General features: G+C 41.7%; 1 protein-coding gene across 1 annotated transcript in view; it reads left to right on the top strand.

Moving 5' to 3' along the window:
* RBM20 (RNA binding motif protein 20) overlaps positions 1–14,482 on the top strand; it is a 239,187-nt gene that overhangs the window by 206,898 nt on the left and 17,807 nt on the right. Inside the window, exons 8-11 of the mRNA XM_020988006.2 lie at positions 552–631; positions 4,594–5,260; positions 11,545–11,634; positions 12,809–13,472. Of these exons, the coding sequence (XP_020843665.2) occupies positions 552–631; positions 4,594–5,260; positions 11,545–11,634; positions 12,809–13,472 (1,501 nt within the window). The remainder of the gene's footprint in view (positions 1–551; positions 632–4,593; positions 5,261–11,544; positions 11,635–12,808; positions 13,473–14,482) is intronic.

The following is a 14,482-nucleotide window of genomic DNA, read 5'->3' as shown; positions in this document are numbered from 1 at the left end:
TTAAATCTTTGAAAGTGTTTTTCTTTACAGGATTGTGGTCAGTGTATGAATTATTCTCCTGATTCTGCTTGTTTCCCTCTGTATCAGTTCATACAAGTCTTCTCATGTTTCTTGGAACCCATCTCTCTTGTAATTTGTTATAGAACAGTATTATTCCATTATGTTCAAATGACATAATTTGTTTAGCTGCTCCTTAACTGATGGGTACCTCCTTATCTTCTGGTTCATTGCTACAACAAAAAAGTGCTGCTATAAATACTTTTGTGCATGAGGGTCTTTTCCTTTTAGCTTTAATCTCTTTGAGGGTGCAATAAGCACAATAGTGGCATTAGTGTTACTTCATTTTCCATCTTGGTAGATAATGTTAACCTTAGCACTAATGTGTTCATTTATCAGTAGCATGCATTCCTTATTGCTTTTGTTTCATTTCATTCTCCTTCTTGAGTAGAGAGTATCTTCTTATAGTGATAATAAAGAGAATGACCTCCTCCTATAGTCTAGTATTGTCAAGACTGATTTAAAGTTGATTTTTAAAATTTTTTTTTGCCTAGAAACCTGGAAAGAATGTTGCAGCCATCATCCAGGACATCCACTCTCAGAGGGAGCGGGACTTGTTCCGGGAAACAGACAGGTGAGGCATATCTGGCCACGGGACTTGTGGAACAGAGTTGAGCCAAATGTGTAAAGCAAATTCTGAGCAGTCTAAAAAATTCACCCATTTTACATAATAAGGGAAGTTGAGCCAGGCAATGAAAGCCCTGACCATAAATCAAGTTGATTTCTTGTTTTTATGCTCTCACCCGTCCCAAATGAGAAAACTGCTCCATGGAAAGGATCCCTAAGGCATTTTTTTCATGGCTAATCAGCCAAAGTTTTATAAATACTGCTCTGGGGCCTGGGCAGATTGTCCCTCTCATCTGCCCTCATGGCCTGCCTAGTCAAAGGTACTATCCAATTTGGAATTTGATGCCCTACCCTCCGTCACTTACCCCATACCTCAAAACTGCTTAGTTCGTGTGCCAACAGCTCCAACATCCGTACTAGCTTATGTCCAAATGCAGATTGTACAATTTATTTTCAAGGGAAAAGTTAATCCATAAATAATACAAATAAGTCCAAGGACTATTAATGTAGGAATGTTATCTGAGTAATTCACTCCTCTACTGGCCAGTTCTACATTTCATTGAAAATAACCTAATTCTAATAGATGACTCTCCAAATCCCTTCAGGGGTTGGGTTCAGGCCCTGGCCTTATGTCATTCAATCATCTAACTAAGACCCTGAAGCTTATTTAAGGGCCTCTTCCCATGGACTCTTGTAGGAATCCACTGCAGAAAACAACACAAGCAAGTTTTCTTCTCCCTAACTTTTTCCCTTACTGACAAGCTTTTAATTCCATGCCCTACCTCTGGCCAATCATGAAGACTTTAGAACCAAGCCTTGTGTTATCCCACAGCCACCCAGGTGACGGATGATTAGAGTAGGATACACCCCATAAAGCAAAACAACCAATTTCCCATCACCCAGGGATAAATGCATTCCAGCATCAATTTCACCACTTAGATTTCTCAATGGCAGCGTGTTTCTATATCACACCCACCTCAAGAGTTAACTTTCTAGCTGTCTGATGAAAGGATTGTCACAAGCCCAAGTCTACTCTTTGCATAAATTTAGCCTCTGGAAAACATGAAAGTTGGGGTCCTTCTTGAATGCAAAAGTATTGGTGGGAAGAAATGGTAGGAAGGAGCCTCTTGTTAACCTGACTCTTTGGAGCATGTCTACTTTCATTGGAAGCTTCAGAAGCTTTTTTGTTTTGGTGGCTTCTACCTCCTGTCTATTCTCAATCATTTATGCAAATGGACAGGAATGTAGATAATACAAGAGAGACAGTCATCCACGAAACATCCATTCTGGGCTTTGGAACGAATTATTTTCCCCCCAACAGATTTAATCTTTCTAACTGTTTGCTTTAAGCCACTATGTCAAGCCAGGATTAAAACTTACCACAAATACAAGCATGCTATCATATCTAAAGCGTCAGCAACAGCAGTGAGAGACCTGATGTAATGCGATTTTTTTTGCCATGTTCAGAGTAACATGGATGGTACCCTAATTTCCCTAGAAATTACCTAGGTTTTCTTAGGTTTTCTATTGGTTCAGTCAGGTGACCCTAGCAGTACATATGAGATCTGATGGCTATTAACAATGGTCTTTGTGACCCATAAGCAACTCTATGGTTAGAAAAGGCAGGTGTGGGGCAGCTAGGTGGTGTGGTGGATCAAGCTCCAGCCTTGGAGTCAGGAGGACCTGAGTTCAAATCCAGCCTCAGACACTTGACACTTACTAGCTGTGTGACCCAGGGTAAGTCCTTTAACCCTGATTGCCTCACAAAAAAAGAAGAAGAAGAAGAAAAGGTGGGTCTGCTTCTTCTAGACACGACCTGAAATGGATAACGTTATCAAAGTGCTGCGATATTAATATGTCAAGTATATATCTTATTTAATCATCAAATATTTGTGTAGGACTATGTTTATACATGTTTATATGAGTGCTTTTCTGTTTCTGTGCATAATTATACATATATATACATATATATGTATATATGCATTTGTGTATATCAATAAATGTATATCCCTGTGCACTTGTGTGGGATGCGGTTTAGGGGCTCAGGGTCCTGGGACCCCAAAATCACAACACGTGGGTCCTTTCCAAAAGAATTCGACCCAAGCCTTCTTCCAGTCAAAGACAAGGTTTATTAGAACATCCATCATATTGGGTAGACTCCTAAGGAGTCTGCACAAAACCTTCAGAATCTGCCAGGATATTTTTAGCTGTTCCAACTTTCCCTGTAACCTCCATGAGGGAGGATTCAGAGGTGCAGAGGGAAGGAAGTAAGTAAGCCTCAGGGAACCAAAAAGCAACTGCAGTTTTCCCCAATTCCCTAGCGCTGAGGGAATTAACAGAGCATACAGTTCCAGAGAGGGCAACCATCCTTGTCCTCTACGCTGTGGAAGGTGTACCCAGGTCCATGGCCTTCAACCAACCCAGTGGACCGAGAGCTTGAGAGCATCAGGCCAAGTGTGAGACAGCCTCGTAACTGTCTGCCAGAAAAGCACCTCCAAGCCGTGGTACTTGGAGAGCGACCCCAACTGCAGAACAAAAAGGAGGGGAGGGAGAAGGCTTACATACCTTCCAGTCTTGGCTGGAGAAGAACGTGGGGTTAAGCAGTTTCCCCGTACAGGCCACCAAAATGATGCAGTTGAGGGGTTCAGGGGTGCTGGGACCCCAAAATATGGGTCCTGCCCAAAAGAATTCAGCCCCAGCATTTTTTCAGCCAAAGACAAGGTTTATTAGAACATCATATTGGGGAGATTCTTAAGGAGTCTGAACATTAGTAAGGTATTGGCTAGACTATAAGAATCTGACCAGTGGCTAGATTTTAAGAATCTAAGCAGTGGCTAAATTATAAGAATCAGAGCTGTGGCTAGATTAGAAGAATCTAAGCATCTTAATGGAGACAAGGTGGACCTCATATACAGAAAGACTGTAGGAGGGACCTAGGAGTGGCCAGTATGCTGGGGTGAACAGAACTCCTGGGACCTGGACCTCATGGCCAATGGAGAATGGAGCCTAGCTAGGATTAAGGGTGGGAAATGACTGGGGCCATAGGGAGGTAGGGGAGATTAGGTGTAGCCACAATGAAAGTCCAGTTGATGGGATTATAGCCTCAGGTGAATGCCAGAGAATTGGCATTGGGAAAGTGGGAAAGTCCAGAGTTTTTCCTTTCTGGGGCCCAGATCCCAACAGTGGAAAGTTCTGGACTCTCAGTCAGAGGAACCCAGGTTTATATCCCACCTCCTTCACTTATTAGCTCTGTGGACCTTGGCAATTCATGTAACCTCTCTGGGCCTTACTTTTCTCATCTGTAAAAATGAAGCTGTTGCAGTTGATTGCCTCTCCCTCTCTCTCTCTGTATGTATGTATACATATATGTATATATGTGTGTATATATGTATTTACACACATATATACACACATACAAGCAGTATAAAAATATATAATTATATAAATAGATATATGTGGCTAATAAATAAATGATAAATGAAATATATGAATTATATGTGTACACACATATATACCTATTCCTATATACATGCATGTGTGTATATATAGACACATGTGTGTGCATATATATGTGCATGTGTATATACATACATATACACAAACACATATATTCCATATATTCATAGATTTAGAGCTGGAGGAGACTACACAGGCAATTAATTCCAATTGCTTCATTTTACAGTTGAGAAAAGTGAGACCCAGAGAGGTTGAATGAACTGCCAAGGGCTATATACCTAGTATACACATACATATGAATCAGTGTGTTTGACTGCATGAGTGCATATATTTGATATATTTGATAATATGTATATTCTATGTTTAATAATATGTATATATTTATAAAATATATCCATGTATGTTTTACTGTTTATGATTGTGAGTTTGCATGAGCATATCTATGTGTGAATATGCATTTTGATAAGTGCGTATATTTCTATACATACACTTCTTCCCTGTTCTCCTTCACAGATATGGCCCTGAGAGACCCAGGTCTCGAAGTCCAGTGAGCCGCTCACTCTCCCCGAGATCTCACACTACCAGCTTCACCTCCTGCAGCTCTTCCCACAGCCCTCTATGTCCTTCCCGGGCAGACTGGGGCAATGGTAGGGAATCCTGGGATCAGTCCCCCTATGCCAGGAGAGAGGAAGAGAGGGATCTGACTCACTGGAGGGAAAACGGAGATGACAAGAGGGACAGGACAGACACTTGGGTTCATGATCGGAAACATTACCCACGGCAACTGGACAAAATTGACTTGGACAGCCGGATTGAAGTAATGAGGGGACACAGAGACAAATATATCCGTCCCACTTCCCCTAGCATACTCCACTCTTCATCTGGTTACAAAGGCCGAGAGGATGGCTATTACCGAAAAGATCCCAAGCTTAAACCTGACAGATATCTCAAGCAGCAACAGGACAGTCCTGCAAAGTCCAAAAAAAAAGAAGAGACTAGATTAAGAGAAAGACACACCCACTGTGAGGACTCAGGGAAGGAAGACATTTTTGAGCCCAAGGACAATAGGACTTCAGAGAATGTCAAGGCCAAACAGAGTGAGAAAAACAAAACCACAAAACCAGACAGAAGTCAAGAGGGGGAAACAGACACAGAAGAAAACAAAGCAGCAGAGATTGAGGTAATACATGTTCCCATCTCCATTGCAGAGGAGGTGGGACAGAAGAACTTGTTTTGATCTGGTGAGAAGAGTTTTTGGTAGGACCTCAGAATCATTTGATGTAGAGTTTTTCTGCTGCCATGTTTGTACAGGGTGGAGTTACAATGAGGTGTGTGTATGTGTGTGTGTACCCACACATTCTGCCAAGTGAGATTAGATCTTCCATCCACACAGCCCTCCCTCCCACCAAAAGTGTTGACCAATCCTAGTTCTTCAGAGAAAGGAGGTAAAGGAAAGAAGCAGCCAACTCCCACAAAATTATTATTGTCCACCCCTGTGGCCTTGGTGTGTTTTCCTAGACACGGTTAATTGCCTGCTCTGTTTTACTTCTCTTTTCAAAAGACGTGGCAATTACACATGGCCCCTTTCATCCAGCATTCTCAAAGGGCTGAGGTAGCACAGCTCCAGTTCACACAGTGAGTCAAGGGGAAGTCTTGAAGCTCCAAACTTTATAGACTAACCACTGACCCCTCCTGATGCCTAAAACCTGCGCAGTATGTCTAGGCATAGGGGTGGGTACAGAGGAGTTTTTATATAAGGAAGATGATTGGTTTTTTTTCCCCTCTGCATTGTATATTTCCCCATTTTCCACACCTTAACCCCACACTAGATGCCATAAGATCATAGATCCATGGGCCTGGTAACCATTGAGGCTTTGCACACAGGTATACCACCAAGAGAAGCATCTCTAGGGGACAGAAAATCAGGATGATCCCCCAGACCTCTCATTTTGAGGAGACCTCAGCACACAAGCTAGCAGCCAGGCAGGAAGGTGGCTTCTACCAACTGGTACCGAAAAAGAATTGATTCTCACTCACATGGCTATAGTCACTCTCCAAAGTCAATGGGAATGTCCCGCTCTTCTGATACTCCTCCAATCCTACAGACATGCTATATTCTGCTTCTTGGTGACTGTCTCCTTCAAGATTGTACAGAATCTGATTTCTCCTCCATACAAAAGTTGAGGAGCAGTATTCAGTACTGATTTGCCCTGGGCCCTGGACCTCTTTGCATTTATCATGCCCAGGCTGGGGCCCTGTCTGTAATGGGTGCTCAGCAAGGGCTAGTTAATAAAAATACTTTTTAGTCAGCTTTCTTCATATTTCCTCACTGATCCATGTCCTATGTCTAGGGAAGGAGTAACTGTGTTTCTAAACCTGACCTTCACCTATCCCTCCCATAACTTTTTCTGAGGGACAATTCTGGCCTTTGTTCATTCTGCCTATGCATATGTCCATTTGCCAAGAGAGGGCTGAAGAGTCTTGGGAACTACTTCCCTAAACTAGAATTAGGCAGAGCTGAATCTATCTTTTGTGGATAATAACTGAAAACTACCTGGGCTTCAGAACTGAGCAGAGATTTGATATCAAGTGCTGTGAGAAAAATCCCCATTCTATCCCAATATGGTCATTCATAGGAGAGAGAACAGGTCAGCATTTTCTGGTCTCTTATTTTCTCTACAATTTAATTTTTTTTCCTGTGCCTCTACCTCTTCCCTGCCCCTCCCTCCTTCCATTTATCATTGATTTTCTTTCTTCAGGGAAGTATTATAGCTCTGACAGAAAGATGGCCAAGGCCAATATGTCCTGCTTAGCAGCTTGTTTTTCATTAGGCTCACAGCTCCACCCCTTGCCACAAAAGGGCCCTTTAGGCATCTGGCCATACCTCTAAGCACTGGCTGATTAACCTTCTCAACCAAAGGTCCCCCACCTTTCCTTCCTAGTAGAGTTGGGTATCTGAATTCCATATATGCCTTCGTTGCCACAGAGTCAGCAGGGATTACAAGATCATGCTCTCAGAGAAGGAGGTCATCTGGTCTGTCTTATCGTACAGATGAGAAAACAGAGGAGGTCCAGGAAGTTAACTAACTTTTCTGAGGTCACGCCACTGGTAAATGGAGGTAGATTTCAAACTGAGGCCTTCTAATACCAAATTAAAGTGCTCTTTCTACTGGCATGCTATGTCTTAAGGTGTATCCCTAGTGTGGTCAGCAGCTCCTATTGAGTCTTTCTGAAAAACTTTTGACCCCTTTTCAATTTGCCTTTCCTAACTACTTATCATTCCTCTGGTTATTTGTGCTGGGCCATGAATTACCCTGAGGCTCAGATGAACCTCAGAAAATCACTAGAAACATCTGAAGGAGAAGAGGAAAAGCAGGATACTACTGTCAATTCTGCCGCAACGATAGCCCCATCATATTCTTCCCAAGCTAAAAAAATTTGTAGTCCCTGCAAACAATACTGAGTATATATGGAAAATTTGTAGAGACAGATCAAGCATTATATAACATCCGTGGATCACATAATAAAGCTTCATGCAAATTTCAGCAAGCATGAGAGTCATATGTAGTTGCATACTAAATTTTATATATGTATGTGTATATATATATATATATGTACATATATATCAATTATGTAACCCCATTATAAAGTATATTAGATCTTATAATAGGGTTACAAACAATAGATTTTTATGGGTTCACATAATTGATCTTTCCTGTATTTCATTGCTTATGTGCTATCACATCCCAAATTATTTCAACGAGGAAAACTGGACATTATTTTCAAAAGACTGAGCTGGATGCAAAGAAAATAGGTGAGCCAAGAAAAACATCCACGCCTTTATCTTCAGGCTCCACCCAGACTTCCAACAACTGGAAAGTTCTTAGGTCATTCATACCCAACATGTATCCTAGTCTCATGCCTGCCTTGTTGTTGATACATTCCCAAAGCATAATTGGTCAGTTAGTCTCAAGGTTCACACCTTGGTGCAAAAAATCAAAAACTTCCCAGATTCTGTGTGACTCTGGGCAAGTCACTTAACCCCAATTGCCTCACCAAAACAAATAAACAAACAAACAAATAAACAACTGCCCTGATGGACCTTTCCAAAAGTATTTTGCCATCTAGAAATAAGGCTCTGAGCTATACATACTCAAATTTAAGCTTAGAGGTTTCTCAGTAATTTAATAATTTCTATTGTCCATGCTCTTATCCAGAGATTCACCTCACCCTCTGCCTCAGTTTTCTCATCTAGAAAAAAGGATAATAGTAGCCCTTACCTCCCAGGGTTACTGTGAGGTTAAACTACTTGTAAAGTGCTTTGTAAAACAAAAAATTCTATATAAATGCTAGATATTATTATTATTAAAATGCAGAATATCTTATCCAGGATAGTAATAAACAGAGATGAGACTATTATCCCAGCAAGAGAATAGTTGTATGTTCCACCTCCAGATGGGTGCCGTTTGCCATCCTTGTTCTTTCCAAAATGTTTCAGTCTCTGTCCTTGAAAAAGACTTGAAACACTAAAAGGGAAATTTCTGTAGTCTCAAAACACTTCTAATCAAGTCCTTTGGCAAATATAGGTACTAGTTACCATAAAATCATAGGTTCATAGTATCATAGATGTAAGAGCAACAACTATTGTCTTTAATCTTAGTTGCAACCTAGCTAAAACATAACTAGCCTGTTTTGTTGTGCTTAGCATCTATCACAAGCTTCTCCTCATTCTGGATTTAATTTATACCACACATTTGTATTTATCCTTAGTTACTTGACCTTGCTTTAATCATCTATATGTGTCTATTTAAATCCAAAATGGTCAGCTTTGCAGTCTCATTGAGTAACAGTCTCCTTTTCCTCATTGGAATCATTTGTATTTGTCCTTGGAATTTCATTTTTAAGAGCATTCCATCATTCTTGAGTCAATGTCCCCTGTGGCTCATGGGATCCTATCTCTCATGTCTCTGAATTAAAAAAAAAATCTATTCTCCTCGATTCTAGGGTAAGCATCAGGCTACCAAGACTTCCCATATTTCCATATCATGAGCTTTAAAAGGTCATGACTACTTCTACACCAGACTCCCATTATTTTTATATCCACTAGTTCCTTGATATTTGTCACTATCAAATTCAGAATAGCAATTCACCTCATTGCTTCCTCCATCTTTTAAAGAATGAAAGAAATTATCATCAAAGCAAGTCAAGAATTTAATTTATTAATTCTGATTTTTTCAAAAGAGCATACCAGTAGATTGTTGAAGTTCCCTGATTGCCAGTTCTATTAGCTGTTTCTAGAACTCATTTTTTTTCTTTTTGTCCTTACAATCTGGAAAATTGTGTCATTGTAATATTGCGTCTATGTCTCCTAATTGATCTTTATCCAAATGCTGTCCACTATGCTTTCCCCCTTTGATTCATGGACTTCTTCATATGAGTAAATCTTCTGGATAGACAATCCTATTCCACTACTCTTTTTATCTAGTTTTTCATTTTGAATAAGGTATGTTCTTATATTGATATGTATCTGTGGGGGAAATTTTACTTTCTTGAACTGAGATCTGACTCACTTTATTATCCAAACTTTGTACATTTCTATACAGATATGTAAGGTCATCACCACCGTTCCTCCTGGTAGTTGTCTTCTGGTAATTATCAGACTCTTCCGCTGATTCTTCCCCTATAATCTTTAGTTTAAAATCAAGTGTCAGGAATGTGAAGCAAAGACCTTGGCAAAAACTATCCCTCAGTATACAAGTTGTACTTAGAGGCATGGAGGGGGGAGGATATCAGTCAGGTACTGGTGTTGAGGTCTAGGGGTGCTGGGACCTCAAAATCACAACACACGGGTCGTGTCCAAATGAGTTTGACCCAAGCTGCCTTTCAGCCAAAGACAAGGTGTATCAGAACATCCTTCATATTGGGCAAACTCTTAAGGAATCTAAGCATTTGCATTGCTAATGCAATCGGGTCAGATCTTAAGAATCTGAACAGTGGCTGGATTTTAAGAATCTGAGCACCTTAGTGGAGACAAGATGGACCTTATATACGGAAAGACTGTGTGAGAGATCTAGGAGTGGCCAAGTAGTCTGGGGGGAGGGACTATGAGGTAATAGAATGCCAGAGACCTGGACCACCTGGCCAAGGGAGAATTGGAGGCAAGATAAGATTAACCCTGAGAAGTACCCAGGGGCCACTGGGAGGTAAGACAATGGAGGGCTAGGTTAGGTTAAAGGTAACAGAACTGGGAGATTGGGCCCAGAGGAGATAACCAAAGGCCAGTTGATAGGAATACGACCTCAGGCAAATGCCAGAGATTTGGCCACGTGGAAAAGGGGGAGGGGGTTCCTTTTGGGGTCCAGATCCCATCCTCATCATTGGTTTAGTGTTCATGTCTCTGAATTTTTAAAAAATATGTTCTCCTAGATTCTGGCCTCAGACCAAACACTTGACACTTATTAGCTGTGTGACCCTGGGCAAGTCACTTAATCCCAATTGCCTTAAAAAAAAAAAGGTCATGACTACTTCTACACCAGATTCCCATTATTTTTCCCAAGCCTAATTTGTATGCCGAGATGGAGCAGTTCTGGGAACTTAAAATGATCTCCAGAATCTTTTATTCTGAACCCATCCTCACCTAAGAGTTCCTGGAGAAGTGTTACCCCTTAAGGAGTTGAAAAAATAATTTGTTAGCCAAAGTTTAGGCCTGGGAAGGTGCCCTTGGGATCTTGGGAAGCTATTTTGGAGACTTTGTTTTTTGGGGATTCAGGCTGACCTCTTCTCTGTGCTTATATTTTTAATTAGATGGGCCAGAGAGAGGTAACAGTGAGAGAAGAAAGAGGGGAGAGGGTATGAGTGGTACAGAGTAATTATCCTGGGCATAGTTATTGGAAAGAGGATGTTTGGCCCATGGGGTGTAGGTTGGGTGGCTACCACTTTGTCACCCTGACTATGCCAAGAGATAGTTCTTAGAATCAAGAACTATCAGGTCACCTGTATAATTCTAATTCACTAAACAACCCTGAACCTACTAAGGATACCTTAATATAGGCTAAGTGGGGGTGGGGAGCCTGCAGCCTCGAGACCACATGTGGCCCTCTAGGTCCTCAAGTGTGGCCCTTTGACTGAATCCAAACTTCACCGAACAAACCCCCTTAATAAAAGGATTTATTCTGTAAAACTTGGACTCAGTCAAAAGGCTACACCCAAGGACCTAGAAGGCCACACGTGGCCTCAAGGGAAGGTTCTTAACCTTTTATATGTTTGTGCCACAGATTCCTTTGGTGCTCCCATGAAACCTCTGTTCCCCCTTCTCATAATAATGTTTTTAAATGAAAAAGGATACCTTTTATTATTAAAGACTTAACCTGAAGATGTTTTTCAGTTCATATTCACACTGCCCCTTTGTCCCTCCGGTGCCCATTGTTAACATTGTTTATTTTGTTTTATCTTTGTTTCTCTAAGCTTGGGAAAGAAGAACAGGAAGCTTTGGAGGAAAGTGATGAATTTATGAAAATAGAAGATTCTGATGCCGCAAATGAAAGGGAAGAGAAGGTAACACTCATCTGAGACACAACTAGTTTACCCATATCTATACCAAATCCATATAGGCTCTTGTGAAGGTGTTTTCCCCATTTGGAAGTGTGGCACCCAGGCTAAGTAGCCATCCTCAGATATCCCATCTATTTCTCTGAATGAAATCTATTCATAGCTTACTTCCCTTCGAACCCACATGTACACACGTGTGCACACATGTGCACATATTCAACCTAGACTTTGGGAGATAGCTTTGTCCTGAAATCTTTGCTTCACACTCCTGACACTTGGTCATAGTTGTTGAGAAAATGAGTGCTAAAAAAATACCATAAGGCTTAAGAAGCCATCTTGCCAAAATAGACTTTCAAGTAACAGGACCCATAGGCCACAGAGAACCTAGATAATAACCCCACAAATCCCCAGACATCATTTGTAATGCTGTGGATTATTTTATATAATTAGAGTGAAAAATCCAGTTACAGTTCCCCCCCCCACATACCCAGTCTACTGCTTCTGAGGCACAAAGAAATGTCCTTGGAAACTGTCCAGTTTCAAAACTTTCCAGTCATAAGTTGATGTCAGATGAGGAAGATATCAGTGTCTGTGGCAGGAGAAAACTGATCTCCTGAGTCTGCTTTCCCACTCTTTGGGCTATCCTGGCACACTAAGAAAAGTGGTTTCGGTAGGTGTCCAAAGTGAGAAATATGCATGTACGTTTTTGCCCACAAAGGCAGGAGGGATTTGTAGGATCTTTGCTATTTGTGCCCGAATGCCTATCAAAAAGATGCCCACTATCACAAGAAAATAACTCAGACAAGTTGAAGGCTTTTAAAAAATTTGTTTATATTTTAATAGGTGGTTACAATGTGTTACTTTAAATCTAATAGTTGAAGTGTTTCTGGCTTTTTCCAATTTGGTGGCATTTAGGGGTTCAGAGTATAGTCAAGTGACTTCTAAAGACACCAAGGGAAACACAACACTCTTTAAGCAATGCATGGCCTGCCGTGTGGGGCTTGAGAGGTTTAGTGCTACTGAATTACCAAGTAATTCTTTCCAGTTCAAATTAGAAGAACACTCGGTCGCTGTGCTTAGATCCTTCTCTGGTGGCATGGTTAGAGCACTTTGGCCTGCCTCTACTGCTAAGGTCAATTAGTAAGCCATCTTCTGATCAACATTCAACCTTTTTATACAGGAACAAGATTGGGAAAGCGGAAGTGAAGTGGAGGGGGAGAGCTGGTACCCCACCAACATGGAAGAACTCGTTACAGTGGACGAGGTGGGGGAAGAGGAGGACTTTATCATGGAGCCAGACATCACAGAACTGGAGGAGATTGTGCCAGTTGGGCAGAAGGACAAAACCTGCCCTGAAATATTTCCCTGTGGGATGACCCCTTTAGACCTGAACACTGATCACGGGGAATTAGCCGAGGAGGCAGGTGAATCTGCGGCTGGCGGAGCTGCTGAAATCAGATTCGAGTCGGACAGAGAAAGTGCTGCCTCCAGGAGCCATTCTGATGAAATAGGGCTTGAAGGGCAGACGGGCATAAATCTAGACACTATGAAGAAACCAGCTGAGCCTGAGGAAGACAGCTTTCCTAAAGATCCAAATTGCTATAAGAAGGAAGGAAAGGGAGCTGAAAACTCAGATGTTAACCCAGTCCCCACATCACAGAAAATGTCTTCCCAAGAGCCAGCAGAGGAAGGGGGAACACAGTCTGGGCTTTTCCTAGATGATTATAAGCTGATGGGATCCCCTAAAAATGGGACACAGGACAGCAGCAAACCAGAGGAGAAGCCCAGCTCCCACACAGAGACCAGCAACCAAAGCCAGGCTTGCCAAGAAATGTTGACTGAGGGTAACTACTAACTTTTTCTCATGTGCTGCTGCACTAACTCAAGGACTTTCTAACTAGAGGGCTGTAACACAGGAGTTTTGCAGGCTGCTATTAACATTGCTAATAATATTGCTAATAGCCATTGACTGCCTTATGAGTAATTTAGTAACAGAAGAAAGCTTCTATAAGCCAAGTAAAACGGTTAAAGGCTTTTAGACAAATGTAAAGGAAATAGGATAGGAGGCAATGAGTTTTCTGGGAGGCGTAATCAGACAGGATGGTCTCCTTTGAGTTCACATGAGCCCAGATGAACTCCTGCTAAAATTAGTTCAGATTATCAGCGAAAACAGCAACAGTTCCTACAGATCAGCTAACAGCCTGGCCTCTCTTGTGTCTGCATGGCACAAGTCCACACGGGCAATCCTGGGGCAGCTATTTCTGACCTGCCAAGGGACTTAAGGAAGGAGGGGTGGAAGAAGAGTATGGGGAAGGGAAAGCAGTGCTCACTGCAAAGTAGTTTTTGGTTTGTTTTTCTGCCTCTTGTTGCTACCCCAGGGTTTGGGAGTGGGTCAGGCCTTGTTCTGTGATCTCCCACATCTGTCCACTCTGGCCTAGTTGGGAGAGCACTTGGAGTAGGCAGACCTGGCTTTGAGTCCCATATCTGCTATCTAATAAATCATTTACGTTTTCTAGCTTTCAGTTTCCTCATCTCTAATATGAGGTAGGTGGATTAGCTGATCTCACTGGTCCTTCCCTACAAGCTCTGATATTCTGTGATTCTTTGATTCAGCAGAGGGAGGCAGTGTGATGCAGTGACTTGGAGTCATAGGCTCTGAATTTGAATTCTGACACTGTCACTTCCTACCTTTGTGATGGGATAAATCACTTACCCTTCCAGATCTGTCACCTAGTAAATCATTTAAGCTTTCTAGGTTTCAGTTTCTGCACCTGTCAAATGAGAAGGTTGGGCTAGATTGCCCCCGAGGCCCCTTCCAAGTCCAAATCCAACCTTAAAACACTTACTAGCTGTG

The sequence above is a fragment of the Phascolarctos cinereus genome, unplaced genomic scaffold (assembly GCF_003287225.1).
Source record: "Phascolarctos cinereus isolate Bilbo 61053 unplaced genomic scaffold, phaCin_HiC Scaffold_3;HRSCAF=262, whole genome shotgun sequence".
Lineage (NCBI taxonomy): Eukaryota > Metazoa > Chordata > Mammalia > Diprotodontia > Phascolarctidae > Phascolarctos > Phascolarctos cinereus.
The sequence above is the reverse complement of the archived record's forward strand: the minus strand, read 5'-3'. Positions and strand labels throughout refer to the sequence as shown.